General features: G+C 27.7%; 1 protein-coding gene across 5 annotated transcripts in view; it reads left to right on the plus strand.

Moving 5' to 3' along the window:
* The window catches only part of LOC100215163 (dTTP/UTP pyrophosphatase), a 129486-nt gene that overhangs the window by 35117 nt on the left and 72310 nt on the right, over positions 1–22059 (plus strand). For all 5 annotated transcript variants that reach the window (XM_065813412.1, XM_065813410.1, XM_065813409.1 and 2 more), the window contains exon 4: positions 13897–13961. In XM_065813412.1, coding sequence (XP_065669484.1) covers positions 13897–13961 — 65 coding nt within the window. The remainder of the gene's footprint in view (positions 1–13896; positions 13962–22059) is intronic.

A 22059-nucleotide genomic window follows, 5' to 3' on the forward strand; every position in this document is an offset into this window, starting at 1 on the left:
CTTCACAACTGAACAACCGTTCACTTTTAACAAAAGATGGAGGGCATGATAAATAATACTGAGCTATTGGAGCTAATTGCTTGAAGTTATTTCTATTTGCTCTCCGCCATACTATAGCACTATCTTGTTGCATGATAATGTCTTGGCTCAAATAAATTAAAACTTCATTTTTCAATTTTAAATAATGCTTGTTTTCTGTTTCTTGCAGAACTTCAGATTTTGATGTATTTTCAATTAAAGTGTTTTTATTTCGATAAAATTTTCAAAGTATTTTGAGAAATCGAAATCTAGATTTATTTTACTTGGTGACAAACTGACCTCAGGTTTAAATTCCACATGATCTTTTTGTTGAAGACTTTTTGAGCAATCTACAAGCCATTTAATAATATTTTCAAAATAACTATCAGCTTCTTCATTTGGAAAAAATTATTTTTATACCTCGGATCCAAAAATGTGGCTAAAATGAGATTTTTTTCATTGAGATATTTTTTTAAATATTTCATTTGCTGATTTTTTACATTCTTTTAAAGTTGTTCATAATCCTAAAAACAAGGGAGACTTTTCAGCTTGAACCAGCAGGGTTCAAGCTGAAAATAACTTTTTATTATACAAGTTGAAAACAACTTTTTATTATAACTTGTATAGTTGGAATTATAGCAGATGCAATTGCTTTACGCTCACTTAACAAATTTGTTATATCATTAAACATTTTTAAAAGTTGCAGTAATTTTTCTAAAATAATCCATTCATTGTTTTCCAGTGGCTTTAGTTTAGAGTTGTCATTATTAAAACAAAATGGGATCAAAGCATGCTTCTGTTCAAATATTAAAAAAAAACAAAAAATTGACTATCTTGTTGTTATGTCTTGTTTGAACCTCTGGCACTTGATAATTAGTTTGATATTTTTGATAAGCTTCAAAAGAAGATGGCGAATGATTAAAATGGGTTACTATGTTTTTACAAGTTGTTGATATATTTTTAATGTATATCTGGGCAAATACAGCATCATTCAACACAAGTTACAAAGTGTGTAAAAAACAAGGCAAACTGTTGTAACCTGCCTCTCTTATGCCAGCTACCATATTAGCTGCATTATCTCTAGCAACTAAATGTACCTTTGAAGTTGGATTAAGAAAGTCATTCATAGAACTTTGAATTGCCTCACTTATATTTTTGGCAGTATGTGATACATTGAGTTGACAAACTCGAAGAATTGCCGATTTTTGATGAAATTCATTAGTTAGCCAATGAGCTGTCAGGCTAAGAAATGAGTATTTTCCGTTGGTAGATGCCCATCCATCAGTTGTAAATGAAATATATGAAGCATCATTTATTTCTTTTTGGACCTTTTGTCTGAGTTTGTTGTACATAGTTAGGACATGAATGGTTTAACAATTTCTGAAATCTGATGTCTTCTACTATAGAAAAAGGTTGAATATCAACTGCAATCATTTCTGCAATTTATTTATTAATTAATTTAGACCTGTGATCATTAATGTCTCAGAGCTTTTTTCTCTCAAGTGTTTCAAACAAAGTTTGTTGAGACTGTTTTGAGCAACTTGCATCAGTTGACTTGATTTTCTTGTACATGTTTTGTTTGCTTTCTGCTCTCCTTTTGTTTTATTCTTCATTAAGTTTCAACTCTTTTGCTTACTTTGATTTCTTTATGTTTTGTATTAATATGAGACAACATATTTGTTGTGTTAAAAGACTTAGATTTTTTTTCTTTGTTACCCCTTGTATTCTTCAGTTTGTTTATTCTACATTTTTTTTTTGTTATTCCCCTTCTCAAGGCCGAGAAGGCCACTACAGATGAGGAGGCTATTTAATAGTGGTTATAACCCTCTCTTAACTCTATAACTCCCTAACATGAACCTTGACAAGTAAGGCCGCTGCGCAGAGAAACATGTTGAGTATGGTACTACCAGGGATGTGGTGGGGATCAAACTCGGAACCTCTCGCTTATGATGCGAGCGGTTTACCACTACACCACTACCACATATTGCAATTGAAGCATCTCCAGGAGAAATAGTAAAATATTTCCACACCCAACTGCGTGATTTTATTGGAATACCTTTTCCAAACAAAGCTGCTGCCATTCTGAAAATATATTTGATTCTGCAACTTTATTAATTTATTAGTAATTTTAGATATCTAAATAACATATAGAAATATAGATAGCAATACTTAAATACATATAGATAGCAATGCTTAAATAGATTACTTTAAGTATAACAATAAAACAATACAAAATAAAATTATACTAAAAACAACATTAAAGTAATTAAAGTATAAATACATTCAGCTGTTAAACTAAAACTTATACACATCATTTTAAGAATAAATAAATTTGCCTGTAAACAAAGTCAAAATAAACAATTTCTCAAAAAATTCTAAGTAATGCGTAAAGTTTAGATTATTTATTATTTAATTATTATCATAATGCAGGATAAAAATATTGAAATGCCATCGGCAATGCCAATTGGTAAATTAATAAAAAAAGGCCGATACCGATTCCGATTTTGCAAAAAGTGGCCGATTAAGCGAATGTTGATGTCGATTAATTGGTACATCACTTATATATATATATATATATATATATATATATATATATATATATATATATATATATATATATATATATATATATATATATATATATATATATATATATATATATATACATATATATATATATATATATATATATATATACATATATATATATATATATATATATATATATTATATATGTGTATATATATCTATATATATATATATATATATATATATATATATATATATATATATATATATATATATATATATATATATATATATATATAGTCGCACACACACACATATATAAATATATATATATATATATATATATATATATATACACACATACATATATATATATTTATATATATATATATATATATATATATATATATATATATATATATATATGTATATATATATATATTAAGATATGTCAAACAATATGCGTCATAAGTAAGTTGTTACTTTCTATAAAAATTTTAAGTCGGTTTTTATTATTCGAAAATAGATATTTGATATTCGAAGAAAATCCGGTTAACCGAAAAACCGGATAACCGGCGAAATCACTGATGTATGTGTGTGTGTGTATATATATATATATATATATATATATATATATATATATATATATATATATATATATATATATACACACACATACATTAGTGATTTCGCCGGTTATCCGGATTTTCGATTAACCGGATTTTCTTCGAATATCAAATATCTATTTTCGAATAATAAAAACCGACTTAAAATTTTTATAGAAAGTAACAACTTACTTATGACGCATATTGTTTGACATATCTTAATTGATAAAAGATTACAAACTTCTTTTATTAATTTAAATGTTAATTTAATCAGTTTTGTTTGATAATATATTCTTATAACAATTTACAATAGAAATCTCAAAGTATTACTTATTACTTATGCAACTTTAACAATTCATTTTTAAGAAAGATTTTTCGGAATATTCTGGAACTTTTTTTTGCTTACTCAGCGTGTTTTTTGAACCAATAGAATTCGTTTATTTGTAGATTTGGCGGTATTTTAGTGTTATCAAATGTTCTTTAAATTATTTTTCCGGACCAAGATGTTTTGAGAACATTCAAGTTTATCCATGCTTCAATCTATGTCCGCATAACAATAAGTTTTTTAAATACACGCAATTTAACTTTATAACATCTTTCTTTTCCTGATCAAATGTTTTTATATGAGAGAATGCTTTTAAAAATCCGCTGATATTAAAACATTTTGATATAAAAAAATTTGCAGGGCTTATAATTTGTAATTATATTAAGTTAAACGTTAGAATGTTCCGTGACGTCAAGTGGCTTTGTAATTAAAGTGCATATATATTTGATAGTGGTTGTTAATATGTTTGTACGACTTTATGTGTAATTTTTTTGTAATGTCTTTTTCCATGTTTTTACTCTCGAGTTCCTAATAAATGCCCCCCCCCCCGTTTATTAATTTTTGATTATTTTTCCCACCCACCCCAAGCTTATTAAGACCCCCCCGTTTATTAATTTTTACTTGTTATCAAAGTTAAATTTATATCCTTAGATTTAAAAAAAAAACTCTATGAAAATCGGCCTAAAAGTTAAAAAATAATTATATCAGTTACAAATAAAAACAAAAAGTTCAGCGAAAACAAGCTTTAAAAATCGTCGAACTTAGTTAATTTCTCACCAAAGTAAAAGCAAATTATATTGAATATTGAAATTATATTGAATATTGAAATTATGATAAAACGGCTGATATAAAATGTGCATTTGACAGCAAGCCGCGCTAGAGTTAAAAAGTTTTATTTGTGTTTTGTAAAAAATTTTTTAATTTGAATTTATAAATTAAATTTTTTTATAAAAAATCCCCCCTCCTTTTATTAACCCCCTCCGTAACGGAATAGTCGGTTAACCGCAAAATGATGAGAACTGTTATCCGGTTTTTGAAATGGTTAACCGGCGAAATCACTAACATACATATATATATATATATATATATATATATATATATATATATATATATATATATATATATATATATATATATATACATATATATATATATATATATATATATATATATATATATATATATATATATATATATATATATATATATATATATATATATATATATATATATACATATATATATATATATATATAATATATATATATATATATATATATATATATGTATATATATATGTATATATATATGTATATATATATATATATATATATATATATATATATTATATATATATATATATATATATATATATATATATATATATATATATATATATATATATATATATTATATATATATATATATATAATATATACAATTTTGTAGTTTAAACAGTTAATTCAGTGAAAATCATGGCTAAGATTTGGCAGCTTAGTAAAGAAGAAAAAGCATGCATTCAACGTCTTGCTAAAAGTGGTATGTCTCATGCAGACATTGCAACAATTTACATGGTTAAACGCACTACAATTTGGCGTGTTGTAAAGCAGGTTATCCCCCTGTCTCCTAAAAAGAGGTCTGGACGTCCTAGAGTCACTTCACAGCGTACTGACCTCAGGATGGTAACAATGGTCAAGATGAATCCTTCAATAACCTCTGGTGACCTACAGAACAACATACCAACACTTTCTAATGTCTCAAAGCACACAATCTGTCACAGACTTTCTGTGGAATTAAACTTATCTGCACGAAGGCCATTTAAGAAGCCATTAGTAACTGAAAAGATGAGAAAAAAGCGCATTGAGTTCTGCAAGAAGCTTCAAGATTAGACAGAAGAGCAGTGGACACTGGCGATGTTCGGTGATGAGTCCATGTTTCATCAGTTCTCTGATGTTAAGCTTTTTGTTCGTCGACCTACTAGTTCTAATCCTACCAATCCTAAATACACATGCAAAGCTGTGAAGCATTCACCTTCTGTAATGGTATGGAGTTGTTTTTCTGCTCATGGCCTCGGAGATTTATACTTTTTGCCCAAAAGAGAAACTATGAATGCGAAAAAGTACCTCAACGTTTTGGATGAATCTCTAATCAATTTCATGATTATTCATCAGTGCACAATTTTTCAACATGATTCAGCACCATGCCACACTGCGAAATCTGTGAAGCAGTGGCTTGGATCAAAAAACATACAGTTGCTTGATTGGCCTGGAAATTCTCCAGATCTCAACCCAATTGAAAATCTTTGGATGTTAATCAAGAAGCGTGTATCTGCTAAGAACTGCAGTACATTAGATGGTTTAAAAAATGCTATTCGTCATGTATGGTGTACAGAAATTACATCAGGACTATGTGAAAATCTTGCCAAATCCATGCCCAAACATATTAGTGCTGTGTTAAAAAACAAAGGATATCCTACCAAATATTAATAGTACATCTGTTTAAAATAATTATACAATGTAACGAAAAAAATTGAACTTGTTTTTAGTGAAAATATAGTAATTTTGGAAGTATTATTGTTTTTTGAAGTAACTATAAAAAGTAATTATGATGTTGCAAGACTTTTTGCATTTGTGTACACATTGCAAACATTGATTTGTGTAAAATTGTGCCTTGTTGCAAGACTTTTTGCCAGCATTGCATATATATATATATATATATATATATATATATATATATATATATATATATATATATATATACATACATACATATGTGTATATATTTTATTTATTTCAAAATTAGTATAAAGTCCATATAAATACAAGTGTACATTAAATAACCCTTGTCCTAAAATGTTTTAATTGAAGAATTCAAAAATAATTCTATGTACATATTGTAGTGTAAATGTAATCTAAACCAATGAAGGAAAGCTACATTAGGCTCCTCTATGTTGACACAGGTAAGCCGCACAAAGCAGCTGGTCAAGAAAGCTATGATATGATAAAGCTACAAATTTTTTAAAGAAATGTACAGAAGGTGAGTCAACTGCTTCTTGTGAAAGAGCATTTCAGTGTTTTATTACTTTATTTGTAGTAATACTTTATTTGTTTCAATGCAACCTTGAATTAGTTGAGGCAAAAGTCACTGATTGAGTCCACGGAGATTGTAATTTGTTGTTGAAATTAGTAGGGTTCGACGGAAATGTAAGTTGACTTCATCATTATGGTGAGGATATTAGAACTGTTGGATTAGGTCACCTCTTTTCTTACGATCCTCAAGTGATGTTATTTTCAGCCTTTGTAACCTTTTTTGATATGGTAAATGTATTATCTCAGATATTGTTTTCGTTACACGCCTTTGGACTTTCTCTATCATCACAATATCTTTTTTTAGGTAAAGAGACCAAACCTGTACTGCAAAATCTAGATGTGGACAAAGGTATGAAAGGTACAGTGTTTTCCATAAAACTAGTCTGTGAATATGAAAAGCTTTTTTGAGACTATTAAGCATTTGGTTTGCAATTGAGACTGTTGTTTTGACTTGAGTTTTGACCTTTAAGTCATTGGAAACAATAATCCCACGGTCTCGTTTAACTATCCTTTTTTTCAATGTAAAACAGGTTCCATCTGACTGTTTCATTGTGTATGAGTTTGTTGACTTGTTAATGCATCCAACATGCATAACTCTCGTTGTTAAAAGGCATTAGCCACTTGTGTGACCAGTCGACTATTTTATTTGTCTGCTTGAAGAATGGTGGTATCTTGCAGCAATTTAATTGCTCTGATAATTTTATCGTCATTTGCATAAAGTTTTATACGGGTTACAATGGTGTCTGGCAAATCATTAATGACTGAGATAAAAAGCAGTGGACCAAGAATAAAGCCATGAGGCACACCACTAATTACTGGGACCCACTCAGATGTTAATTCATCTAATAATACTCTCTGTAGCCGACTAGTTTACCATTTCTCGATCCATTTTAGAATATCGGGTAAAGAATATCGGCCTCACCTAAGTGATATCAGCTCTGATTCTGCAGGTAAGAGTTATAGTAAAAAATTAATGTGAAGTTATTTTTTAGGTTATGTTTCAGACTATGAGCATACTTTTTGAGTTGATAAGTGTACTGAACTATTTAAATTAACTATGCATAATACTTGTACCCTTTATAGACAGTGAGAGCACTATAAAAATTGGGTTATTCTTGAACCTATGAACATTATGTACAAATAAACAGCCTAGGTTAAGTCTAGACCTCGGCCTTATTTATCATTGGTGATTATTTTCAGATGAGAGCAATGACCATAGACAATATAAAAATGCCTACAATATAAAAATGCCTACTTGAGTCTATCATCGGAAAAAGCTGAAGCCTAAGCCAGCAGAGGAAAATGTATCTGGTTTTGCACAGGCCCTTAAAACTCATCAAACGTTTGATACTGCCCACTATTGTGATACTGTGGAAAACTTGCCTGGGCCTTCAGGAATACAAAATGATAATGGGCCTACTTCAATACTATCAGTTAGGCTCTTAATACCAACTTATTCCTTGATTTTATTAATTTTTTTTCTGGCAATAATAGAAAAAAATTAATACGGGTAATCATGCGTTGCTCCAATAAAATTGAAATCCTACATTTTAAAAAATATTTGTTTTTTGTACCTCTTTAATTAGAATTTATTAAGAAAAAAGATTAATTGGAATTTAAAAACGCGCTTGAGATTTTTTGGCATGTGCTTAAAAAAGCGCCAGCCATATTATTGGCGGGAGTGTGGGCAAGCGCAAAACTGCAAGAGCGCGAAAGCGCTTGTCAAACGGAGAAGACTGATGTATATGTATGTATATATATATATATATATATATATATATATATATATATATATATATATATATATATTATATATATATATATATATATATATATATATATACACACACATATATATATATATATATATATACATACACATATATATACATATATACATAAACACATATATATATACATGTGTGTATGTATATATATATATATATATATACATACACATATATATATGTATATATAATTATGTATATATATATAATAGGGTTATGACTTTTTTTTAAACCCCATGCTCCTGTACTGTAGTTTGATGAACTTTTACCTAAAAAGCACGAAATGAACTATTATTTGCATAATTTTGAAAAAAGGTCACCTCGCCATTGAAAAATTGATTTTGATATAAGTACTACTATGTATTCAAATGTATTTAGAATGTCATAGTCATAGAATACAATAAATTTTCAATCCAACAATGACTCAGACCATTGACCTTGCTCTTGCTTGTTGCATAGAAGGATTAGAAGGTGCAATATATCTTTATTTTTGCATGACAAATACATTTCCTTCATTACTATGATTGCGTGCTCTGCGCATTGATTACTTCTGGGGATTTGTAGTATGGATGGCTCTCACTTCCAGTGATTTTTCAAAGTGCCTAAAGTCTTTTTGCATGGGTTCAGTACTTTAGCCAAGTTATTAAAGTCGTTTTTATTGTACAGTTGGTCTGTAAACCAATGGTCTGCCCATCCATACAATGTAAATTGACTCTCTGCAGAACTGTCCTTGTTGAAGGAATTAAAATGAAGGCCATCGCTAGTATAGCTCTGGAATTCCACCTCGCATTACTGATGTTGGGTAATTTCTGAAACCTGATCAATGGAAAATGTCCCTTTTCATCAAAAATCGAAACACTGTGTTTTCAGTTGTTTGTACTCATTTATCAGTTGAGATACAAATGGATATTTGATGTTCGGCGATTGTGTTTTACTTCAAAATTCTTCATCCATCACTAAACGGAGGATTCTATCTAATACATGGTGTTGACAACTGAATACGAATGACAATTGACAACGAATATTTGAACATGCCCTCAAAAAAAGTGGTTTTGAAATTTTGAACTAAAATTTGACCCTGAAAAAAAATACAAAAAAGCAAAATAAAACTAGTAATGTAATTTGGTTCAACCCCCCCCCCTCATATAACAAAAATGTTTCTACTAAAATAGGAAAAATATTTTTAAAATTGGTCAATAAGCATTTCCTGCCCTCTAATAAATTACATAAAATTTTTAATCAAAATACAATTAAAGTTAGCTACAGTTGCACAAAAAATATGGAAAGAATTATAAAGGTCACAGTAATGCTTTGTTAAACAAAAAAGAAATCCTAAATAAAAAAACAGCAGAAAATTGTCATTGTAAACTAAAAAACAATTGTCCAATGAGTGGTGGTTGTTTATCAAAAAATGTTGGATATAAATGTGTTGTTTCCTCTAAGAATGTAGGATGGGGTGGGGTAATATGGATAAAATTTTAGATATAGTTTTTTAATATAATTTTTTTTTTTAGTTAACTACCACCATAAAAACTTTTGTTATTCTTCTTTACATTCAGGGTGTATACAATAACTTCACAATGAGTAGAACATAAATATATTTTCAATAACCAACTTACTAATCCTTTTTAGCAACACCTTTCATATATCCATATTACCCCACTGGTGGGGTAATACGGATACTCATTATATATTTGATACATATTGCTTATCACACTTATTGCTTTTCATGAATTTAAAAGGTCAAACTGTATTGGTTATGACTAGCAGTTTTTTCTTTCTTCCTGATACAGTCTTCTTTTTAGTTTTGTTCTTCTTTTTTTCTTGCAACCTTGCAACAACATTTTGAGTTGCTAAAACTCTGCTCTTTTTGGCCAGAAGACTTTGATACATTGTATACTGACTCCTCTTCCTTAACAAGCTGTATGGCAGTCATTAATTTGCTGTGCTTGTATGTACCAATAGTCTTGCATTGATATTTTATTTCAAGCATGATAGTTTATTTCCGTCTTAATATTTTATCTAAAATATTATAAAATTAACTTTAATTATATAAAATATGAAATTTAATTATAAAGTAAAATATGGTAATAAAATAAAATGAGGAATACAAAAATAAAATATCAAATATTTAGATAGGAGTTAAAGTTTTACCCTAGCCATTAAAAGAAAACAAATTTGAACTATGATCTTAATGTAAATAGTTCAGTAACATTATATAAAACTATTATATGTTACTGAAAAATATATAATACTATATTTAAAAGCAAAAGTGAGCTTAAGTATATAAATAAATGTCATGTAGCTTATGATTTTGTAACAAAATTCTATAATGTTAATAGGATTTTATATATATCCATTTTAACCCACTATCATTTTACCTGTATATCCATTTTACCCCATTTTAGATTTTTGTTTATTTATCAATATGGGTTGGAGAACTTATAAATTATATTTTACATGTTGTTACATGATGTTCCAACTAACAAATTTACATCATTATTCTTGGATAAGTAATATTACTGAAGTCTGCAGACAAAAGTTTTGAAACGTAACGTTTTTGTATTTTTTTCAAAATAAAATGTTTTACATTTTAACTATTTATGTAAATCGTATGTAAATATTGTTAATGCTAAAAAAAGAAGCTAATTTATGTGTATAAACTGTTGGTAATTTTTAGCTTTTAGCATTATACAGCGGTGGCCAAAAATTAAAGACCACTCATTATTTAGTTGGTTTCTTAATCTTTAAATTAAAATTAAGAAGATTCTAATTGACATATTAAATTTTTTTTTTTAATATCTTGTTAGTTAAAACATACGGATTAAAGTAGTATAATTTTTTAAATCTAATTCTAATTAAATAGCGTTTAACTTATTAAAAAACTGATGAGTACTTATAAATCTTTAAATAAATTGGACAAAATTTAACGACCACTTTCAAATCTTTAATTTGCACTTATTAAAAATAAAAATCCATTATTTTTTTTAACTGTCTTAATTGCTTATTACGCTGGCTATAAAATAAAATGTCGAAACCTGAGTTTCGATATCAAATAAACATTTATTTTTTGAATTGCAATAAGGATATAAAAATATTGCAAAAATGCGTGCAAAGATCAAAGAAAAAGACAGATACGCGGCTCTTGTATTAAAAGAAGAAGGCTATAGCATCAGACAAATAGCAGAAAAGCTCGGAAGGTCTTACTCTTGCATTATTAACATAATTCAACGATACAAAGAGACCCGGTCAATTAATGATCGTCATAGGACTGGACGCAATAAAATTTCAAATGACCGTGATGTTCGCTCGTTAATGAGATTAATGAAAGAAAACAGACAAGCATCATCTACAGACTTGTCTATGAAATGGACACTGTCAAATGATCTGAAAGCAAGCCCTAGAATTGTGCGAAGGGTCCTCCACAAGTTAAATTATTTATGGCGTGCTGCTGCAAAAAAACCACGCTTAAATAAAAAACAAAAATTTGCCAGGAAAGAGTGGTGCAAACTACATAAAAATTGGTCAACAGATCAGTGGAACCGTGTGGTCTTTAGTGATGAAATAAACGTTGAGGTAGACAACAGAAAAAGGTCGCGTAATGTTGCGTAGACTTACAAGGGAACGGTTCGATGAATCATGCATTTTTAAACGAACAAAACAAGGCAGTGGTTCAATAGGCATTTGGGCCTGTATGAGTGCCTGTGGAGTTGGCGTTTTTCATTTATTCGATGGTAGACTCAACAAAGAAAGGTACATGGAAATTTTAGAAAACTCGTTTATTCCTAGCATTGATTTATGGCAGTCGCAAGATGGATTTATTTTCCAGCAAGATAATGCGCGTGTCATAAAGCGCATGTTGTTAGCAATTGGTTCAATTCTAATAAAATTCAAGTGCTTCCATGGCCTGCCATTTTTTAGTTGGTTTCTTAATCTTTAAATTAAAATTAAGAAGATTCTAATTGACATATTAAATTTTTTTTTTTAATATCTTGTTAGTTAAAACATACGGATTAAAGTGGTATAATTTTTTAAATCTCAATAGTCTAGACTTGAATGCAATAGAGAATTTATGATCGTGGCTTGATCACAAGCTTAGTAAAGAACAACTTTACAATTTGGAAGATTTGAAATTTCTCATCATTTGAAAAATGTGCCTGATGAAGTAATCAAAACTTTAATGAATTCAATGCCAGAACGAGTACAAGAGTGCTTGAAAACAAATGGAGGAACAACACGTTTCTAAATTATTTTTTTACTGCTTTTTGAAATATTTTTGAAACTGGTCTTAAAAGTTTGTCCAATTTTTTTTCACATTTATATTTTTTACTAGTCAGTTTTTTAATTTTTTAACATTATTTTGTAAAAAAATTATAAATTCTTTTATAATAAATATAAAATACAATAAAAATTCTTTCTAAAAATGTTTTTCTTTTTTTGATACCTTTTTCCAAAATAAAATTATACTAAGGTTAAAAATAAATTTTGAAAAAAAAAAAGACTGGTCTCTAATTTTTTGGCCACCGCTGTATATATATAACTTACTCCATGCATACTTATTGAATATATCCATATTACCCCAACAATCCATATTACCCTACCCTACCCTATCTGATAAACAATATATGGCTTAACAGAAGATGAATGGAAAAAACGTTTTGCCGATCATAAGTAATTCTTTAAAAATAAAAAGTATTCAAGACACCATGCTGTAAAAATATAATGGGAATTAAAAAATAAAAATATTGATGATTTTATACTGTGTTGGTTCAAAGTTGCACTTGCATGTAACAATATTTCCAAAAAAATGCATACTATGCCTACAAGAAAAATTTGTAATAATTACACATGCAAACCAAGAATGTTTATTAAATAAAACATCAGAATTGGTTTCTAAATGCAGGCACAAAAATAAGTTTCTCCTAAAAAACTATAAAAATAAGTGAGCTCAAATAATAGTTACATTAAATCCCCCCTTTTAAAAAATATATATTTTAAAAAAGCAGACGTAATCAATTCTAAAGAATTCTTTTTATAATAGTGTCAGCACATTCCACAAATATGTGAAAGTTTACAGTAGTTAAGACATTTGCCTACTATCGTTTCTTGTCTACTATCGAAGTGATAAATCATTATTTTCATTAATACATTTGAGGTGATAAGTCTATATTTTCATTAATACAATTGTTGACAAAATACGAATGTTCAAGTAATATTAAAAAATATGAAATTCATATAATTAATGATAATTACATCATAAAATTCTCTTATTTCTTTATTTAAAGTTTTTTTTATATATCATAAAATTTTTTTGTATCTTTTTTGCATTATTGCAACCATGTTATCCTGCATTACATTATTATTAATATTGAATAAATTTAAATAAAAAATATGTTATATGATCTTTAAATTGAATATACATTATATATTCAATTTAAAATACTTAATAAAATTTAAATATGTCATGTATTCAATTTAAATATGTAAAATTGTAAGCATTGTTCATGTTTTCAAATAAAAATATGTAATCATACTCTTTGTAGGTGAGCAACGGTGAAATTCTTGAGAAACCACTTACTAAAGAAAATGCTTTATTAATGCTGACTAGGTAGGTTTAGTTAATTATATACGACAGTATATGTAATAATATCAGCCAGATATTATAAAAAAAGTGTAAAATTATTGAAGTTAATTTCTTCTTGGTATTTAATTAGTCAGCAAGATAGTCAAAAAAGACTATGAACTGAATGAAAATATTATAAGCTTAGCCAGGAAATCCTATCTTTTATTTTTTTTTTACGCTCTAAAAACATAAATTGTTATCATTCATAGTTTTACCTCTGTCCACAACATCTTTTTAAAATCTCTACTGATGGTCCAAGGGGTAAAAAGTATAAAAATGCTTCGTTTGTATACAAATAGCTAGGGTAGAATCACATGTAAATAATATTAAAAAAAAAACAAGTTTATTTTGTACCCTTATCCACTTTTAGAGTTTTTTTTTTTACACATAATGATAATTATAAATAATATAAACATTTAATTCCATAATGATAATTTTAAAAACGGAATTAAATATCATAATGATATTTAATTCTGTTTTTTTGGATAATTTTTTTAAACAGAGGCAGGGCTTGATGAAGCGAGAGTGATCGCCCTCCGCTCGTAAAACGCGCCCGTAAAGGGTATTTTCAAATGTTCTAGGCGCGATAAACAAAGCTCGTTCAGCTTATAACAAGCGTATAAAATAACGCTCGTCCAATAGTTCAGGATTATTTTTTTATTTTCATAAAATATTTAAAAAAGATTTTTTATTAAAGATATTCTATTATCAAAGCACTAATATAAAATATAAAAAAGCACTACGTCGTTCTCTTTTGCACTAACGTAATGAATGAGCAGGTTGAAGTCGTTAATAGTCACTAATTTTAATAATGGAATGTGCACGTGGAAACACAATATGAATACAAAAGTGCGCAAATAAAATAAGAATAGAAAATTAGAAAACCATTATATAAAAATAGAAACTGCAGAGTATTTGTGAAAATATCAAGTAAGATTTGTTTGATTTATTGTTTGTAATATTCCACACATCGTTTATAATAAAAATAAATATTAATAATAGAGTAATTTTTAAAATTAGTTTTTGTTCATAGTATAGGTTTTTTATTAACCATTATCTATTTTAACTCAAATTTAAAACGATTCTGTTGTTTAGAATGTTCGCAATCAAGGACATTCGAATAGAAAAAAAAGTATTGATGTCAACATTTATTAAATTAAAAGTTGATAGAATATAGCTATAATATAGATACATAGCTATCTAAAAAATTTAAATAATTAATTTGAATAAAAAATATCAAGAAATATAAAAATGATTAACCATTAATTAAGTTTACAGCGTAACATTTTAAAATACATATATCAAAACAACGAAGCAAAACTAAGTCACTAAATTATACTAAATCAATAAGAAGTTGCATTTTTGTTTGATATTATTATTTTTAAACATAAATAGTTAAAAATAAAATTGCGATCTGACAATATACAAAAAGTTTGGAAGTATAAAAATCTACTTCGTTGAAGTAGTTTCATGAGTGTGAAAATACTAATTCAAACATTTTTTGACGAAAGAATTATGTAACAAATAAAAAAAGATATAAAAAAGCTTTTTATAAGCATCGCCTTCAGCAATTTTCATGATCGCACTTGTCAACGTTATCTCGAGCGCACATAATCATGCTCGATAAAAACATATTCTAATTTTACAAGCGCGATATAACACGCTTGACGATTTTCTTCATCACAAGCCCTGAGAGGTCTCCAACTGATATTTTAACACAATTGTCACGGTTGAGAAGTATAGGAGCGTGTTTTTTTTCCTGGTTTGTTGAGGTGTAGTTAATTTTAAGTGATTCTCTCATTTGCGTCCATCATATTCTAATTTTATTGCTAGAGTTTTGGCCAATCAAACACCCATTACATTCTCTACCATGTTTGGTTACCCTAGGTGCATCTCGTTTACCTTATAAATATTTTTTTGAAGTTCAATGCTTCTTATTAAAATTTTCTTTTTTGTTTCACCAATGAATACACCACCAAAATAGTGTGTGAGTTTGTAGACACTGGAATTGCTTTTGGAAATTAATTTTGACTTGCTGTTGCATAAGATGTTTTTTAACATAGGTAGTGTAATAAAAATTATTCTGATGTTGTAAGGTTTAAGTTCTTTTATAAGTTTTTGACCTATTCTTGGGAACCATGGAAGCTTAACTGTATATTTAGTTGTTTCTGTTTTATTATAATTTTCATTAGAAAAGTTGTTACTTTTCTGAATATAGTACTTGGCAAACATGTTTACTAAAAACTGTATTTCATCATTAAGATTAATTTAGGAACAAATTTTAAAGATTTTAAATTTGCAAGAGATACAAAACCTTTAAAAAAAACTATAACTATTTTTGGAATAATGTATGATGTTGGATTTACTTTGGTTGTATATTAGTGATAGCCGACTTTTGGTGCGAGTCATAGTATAAGTTATTAGTGTTGGTACAGTTATATTCAAGAAGTTTAATTATTTTTTATTATTTTCTTTTTCTGAAGAATATTTTATTGCTAGATCTCATTTGTTTAATAATTCTAGAAACTCATTATGATTTTGTATTGAGTCTTTGTATAAAAAATAACATTGAAGTCTTTATTACTGCATTATGCAGAAGTCGAATCAAAATATTTATATAGCCTGAGAATTAGCCTGAGATCCAACACTGAGATCTAAATATGAAACAGAAATTCTAAAAGAACACTGAAATTTCTGAAACTGGAATTCTGGAAGAGGAAAGATTAAATTGATGAAAAATTACGAAGAGATTCTTATGCGGCCTTGACAATCAACACCAAAGACAATAACAGCGATATCATTCAGCAATATCTTCAGAGTATTTACAGTTCCTTTAACATGGGACTGTAAATACTCTGATATTTTACAGCTTTTGATGGACCCTTCTAAATCTTTAAACCCTTCTGAAAACTACCCATTGTTTGGGAAACCTAACTACCAGCTGGCCTCAAAAGTTAATACTTGGCATAAAAATATAGTTAATGTTTTGATAAAAAATACATATTTTTTTTGTTCCAAGTTGGGTTTTGAGAAGGACTTTTATTTCAATTTTTATCAATTGAATAAAAAACTTGAAAAGTGTTTTACATAAACCATGGATCAAAGTTGCAAATGAAAAGGACAAGACAATCATATGGCTAAATTTGTTTTCCACTGCCAAGATTGACAATTGCTTTGTCAACAAATTAATATAAACTTAAAAATAGAAAGAAATCTTTCTTATAACTACATAATGAAACTTTGAATTAATGGTGGTCGGTAGAAAAGTAAGCTTTTGAATTATAGAAAAAAATTCAACTTTGCATTCTTCTTTTTTTCACCTATGAATGATATTCTCAAGATCTCCATAAAAACTTTAGCGAAAACAAGCAAGTCTTGATCTGTTAAACTTGGGAGCATCTATAAAGTACGCACAAAATAAAACCTCTGATTTAGAAATTCTATCCCTGCCTGTACACTACTGTATGCTTTCAACAATCCCCCCTCTCGCATTATTCATACAAAATCAACCTCCTAACTAACACTAACACATAAATTTTTCAAGGTATTAAAAACAAGTAAACTAAAATAACTAAATGTTTACTAACTTTAAACTAGTAAAATTCTATGTTTTTTAAAATAAAAAAATCAAGTTTTAGTAGAGAATGAGAATGAGAAACGGCGTACTCTTTTTATCTTTTTTTAACATTTAGAATTCATCAGCAAAAACTTGATTATTAACATATCAAATCATTTAAGATGTTTTTCTTTAGATAAGAATTATAATAGTTCAAAAATTAAACATAAGTAAGCAGTGTTTGAGACACTCTGGTAATTATCAATGTTAGGACCATCTCTAAAGGATTTCCTAGGGTCATGATATCGTGTATCGGTATCATTTCATGCTAAAGAAGGTGTTTTAGGTCAACAAGTTATAAAAGTGTAGTCATTATACAAAAATAAAAGATGTTCAAATATGCAGAAATATGCAGAAAATTGTAAATACCAAAGCCAAGTGAAACAAAAATGAAATTGCCATGAAAGGCCATTTGTAGATAAAAAGTATTTTCAACCTTGTAGAAAAATAAAATCTTATGTTATTCCTCTTTTTAATTACTTCATGATTTGGAAGTTGGTACATTGGACTGAGTGCAACCATTGCTTTTCAACAGTTCTGAAAGGGTTTATTATTTTTATTCTTAAGTAAGACATTTTAAGACATAAATAAAACTATTAGTACTATTTAAAAATTTGTCAAAAAAAACTTTGACAGAGCTTCTTGAATCTCAGATTTAAGATTTTATAGTTGTATCAGATATCACAGCAAAGTCTTAATATAAAACCATCTAAGAAATTATACATGTTTGTAAGCATTTTACTGTTTTTATAATTATACATGTTTGTAAGCATTTTAACTGTTATTTGTATAAACAAATAAATCTTAATTAGTTTTTGACAAAAAATACAAATTCTGGTTAAAAGGGGTTTCAACCCTAAATGAGCAGTTGATTGTGAATAGCATATCTTGTTTATAAATTATTAACACTACGGAAAATACTTTCCTTATGGGTTGCCATCACTAAGAAAAGTCACCTGGAAATTATATGTTATTAAGTTAAAATAATTTTATAATATTATTATTTATAACTTATTATTAATATTACTGACACTTGTTATTATAATATGTTGCAATGTTATTATGAATATATTATAATATATTCATAATAACATTATTAATTCACCTCCTCAAGGCCGAGAAGGCCTTGAGGAGGTGAATTAATAATGTTATTATGACAGACGAGGAGGCTACTTATTTGTGGTATAACCCTCTCTCAACTCTATAACTCCAAAACATGAACCTTAATGAACAAGGCCGCTGCAAGGAGAAACAAGTGGATCAAACACCAAGTTTATCAATCAAACATACCGAGTTGTATCAATTACCTCTAAAAGTGGATCAAACACCAAGCAGTTGTTAATAAAGCATTAGTAAGATTGAATCAAACACCAAGCAATTATACCATAAAGTACTTCTAAGATTAGATCAAACACCAAGCAGCTGTATAAAAAAGCACTTGTAAGATGGGATAAAACACCAAGTAGTTACATAATAAAGCACTTGTAAGATTTAATCAATCAACAATCAGTTACATAATAAAGCACTTGTAAGATTCGATCAAACACCAAGTTATTTAATAAAGCACTTTAAGAATAAAAGTAATTGTTTCATAACCATTGCAATGTAAAAATTTCTAGAAATTTTTTTTTAAATAACATTTTATTACTTAGTTATCTGAATATATATATATAACTACTATATATTACTACTACTAATACTACTATTAGTGATGTGCCATCGGCTAATGCCCATTGTGGCTAATAATAGGTTTAATGTATTTATTTAAGGGTATTATAATAATATTAAGGATTTAAATTACATATTTAACATTTTCCTATTCATTAGAAGTGATTCAACCTACTAGCCTATGCTATTGGTAACCAGCAACAAATTAATCAGCCAAACCATTGGCCAATTAATCGGCCTATGGCATCGGTTGATTAATCGGCATTGGTCGATGCATCAGTATTGACTATTAAGCCAAACTAAACAGGTGCATAGGCACACCTTATATATGCAAGTTGCATACCTAATATTAAGATATTACCTTTATATATATACATTAAACTCTATAATTAGCCCTAATCGGCCTTTGCCGATGGCAGATCACTAACTACTATATATATACTAGAATAATGTAAATATAAAACCTAATATTAATCATTAACTTACATTAAACCATTGTAAATTTAGTACTACTTTGAAATGGAAAAGTGAAATTTAAGTTAAAATGGATAAGTGAAATTTAAGTATGATATAGCTTTTGAGTATAATGTAGTTAAAAAAAAGTTTTGTTTGCATAACAAAATGATCTGACATAAACGTCATTTGTTTTTAAAATTCTAAAAATTGTACTATTTGATGTTTGTATTTTCTTTATTTAATTTTTAACAGAATGACTTGTTTTTCAACCAGATATACAAATAGCCTCATATTTGTATGAATTTAATATTTTACTTTTTCTGTTTTCATATTTTTTAATATTTATTTTGTTTAATTATCACATTTTAAATGGCCTTTTTGAAATGCTAATCAGTAATGTACTTTTTTAAATTTCTTTGAAGTTTTGGTTATTATAACCGTTATTTTTATCCCGTATTCATATTACCTATAATAACTTCTTACAAATAATACGTTAAATAAGCTATTTATGAGTGTCTCAATATATATATATATATATATATATATATATATATATATATATATATATATATATATAAATATATATATATATATATATATACTTTATCAAATAGTAAGATACTTTATCAAATATTATTTTATTAATACTTAATTTTCAGCAATTTTGTTTAAAAGCTGCTAGTCTTAAGAATAAAATAAGCTGAAAAGTTTTGAGTTTTAGGACTCAATACCCTTAAACTTACATTACATAAAAAAACAAGTGATAAAATGTTTTAACTTTGGATTTTATGGTTGGATTTCTGCCTATCAGTATTGTGAATTGTATTGAAACTTTTTAAATGAGAGTGTGAATTCAATACTTATAAAAAATAAAAAAAGTAACGTACACATCAAGGTACCCTGTAATGCAAGTTTTATAATCTTTTAACTTTGTCAATGGAAAATAATTTAATTTGAATGTTCTAGTTACGTGAATTTTCAGCTTTATGGAGTGACAATAAAAACACCTTTAAAATGAGAATCACTTTATATAATTTGATAAAAATTAGTGCAAATGTAGTGTTGCATACAACACTACATTTGAATACACCATAGCGTCACCAAACTTTGGATAAAATTTCAGCTGGATTGGTTTACTGGTTAAGTATTTATGGTGGTTTTAATATATATTTTGTTAGTTTTTTGCTACTTATAAATCAAAACCTCACCGATTACCGATAAGTTTGGTCACTATTTTTAAAATAATGATTACAAGAGTGTTCTACCTACAATTTTGTTGCTACAATGAATGACTTCTACTTATTGCTACAATTAATGACTACATTTGCTATTTAAAAAGTGATTTGACTTGACTTATGCATTGGGTGAAAATATAAGCATTTTCTTATGTATAAACTACTGTCAAAATGCATGAAAATGTTAATAAATGATTGAAAAGCTTTTATAAAGGTACCAACATAAAATATATATAAAAATTTAGATAACATAAATAAAATAATGGAAAAAAAAAAAGTTTGGAGGGCCAGCCAGAGAAAAATCTTATGAAAGGGAGAATACTCCTTTGAAGAGTAGGAAAAATCTTTTTTAGGAATGTGTCATCAAATAAAAACTCATCTAAATTGTCAATAAGTATGACAAGTGACATTAATTTAAAAATAAATAATTATTTCCTTTAAAGGAAAGAATTATGTAAGAATTATTTACTTGTAATTTAAATAATTATTTCCTTGATTTTAATTGTTTGTAACTAATAATACTTGTAGGTATGTTAATGGACTGTTATCCAATATAAATTTAGGTTAAATTTTGTAAATGGGATAGTTTGATTTAGTAAAGTTGGGTTTAGTGTATTGCCACAATATCAAATCAAGCAAAGTTTCACAATGAAAACTTGTGCGCTTGCTCTGTCTGAAAAAATGTTAAAGACATTATACTGCTTTCCGAGCAGATCAAATATGCCAACTGTACCAGACAAAGATCAATGTTAGCGGTCTGCAAACTGTGTAGAACAATTTTGTGCAGGAAATAATAGGGGAAAGAAGTTATAGTCCCTCTTTTATTTAATTTCAATTCAATACAAGTGAGACCTAAAACAAAAGGCATGATGTTATTGCCTAATCTGCCGAAATGGTCGTTCAAAGTTGTAAAAAAAACATCATCTTGAAGAGAAAACCACCTTTGAGAAAGAACCATATGCACATTACAGCACTTGCCTCTGCCCTTTAAAAAAACTTTTGCCTTTACCCTTTAGAAAAAGGTTTTCCCCAAAGTGCCCCACTAATGCTATCAAATAAAGTTGAGGGAAAACCTTCAATATTTAGCAGTAAAAGATGCCAGAGCAGC

The sequence above is a fragment of the Hydra vulgaris genome, chromosome 12 (genome assembly GCF_038396675.1).
Source record: "Hydra vulgaris chromosome 12, alternate assembly HydraT2T_AEP".
NCBI classification, from domain to species: domain Eukaryota; kingdom Metazoa; phylum Cnidaria; class Hydrozoa; order Anthoathecata; family Hydridae; genus Hydra; species Hydra vulgaris.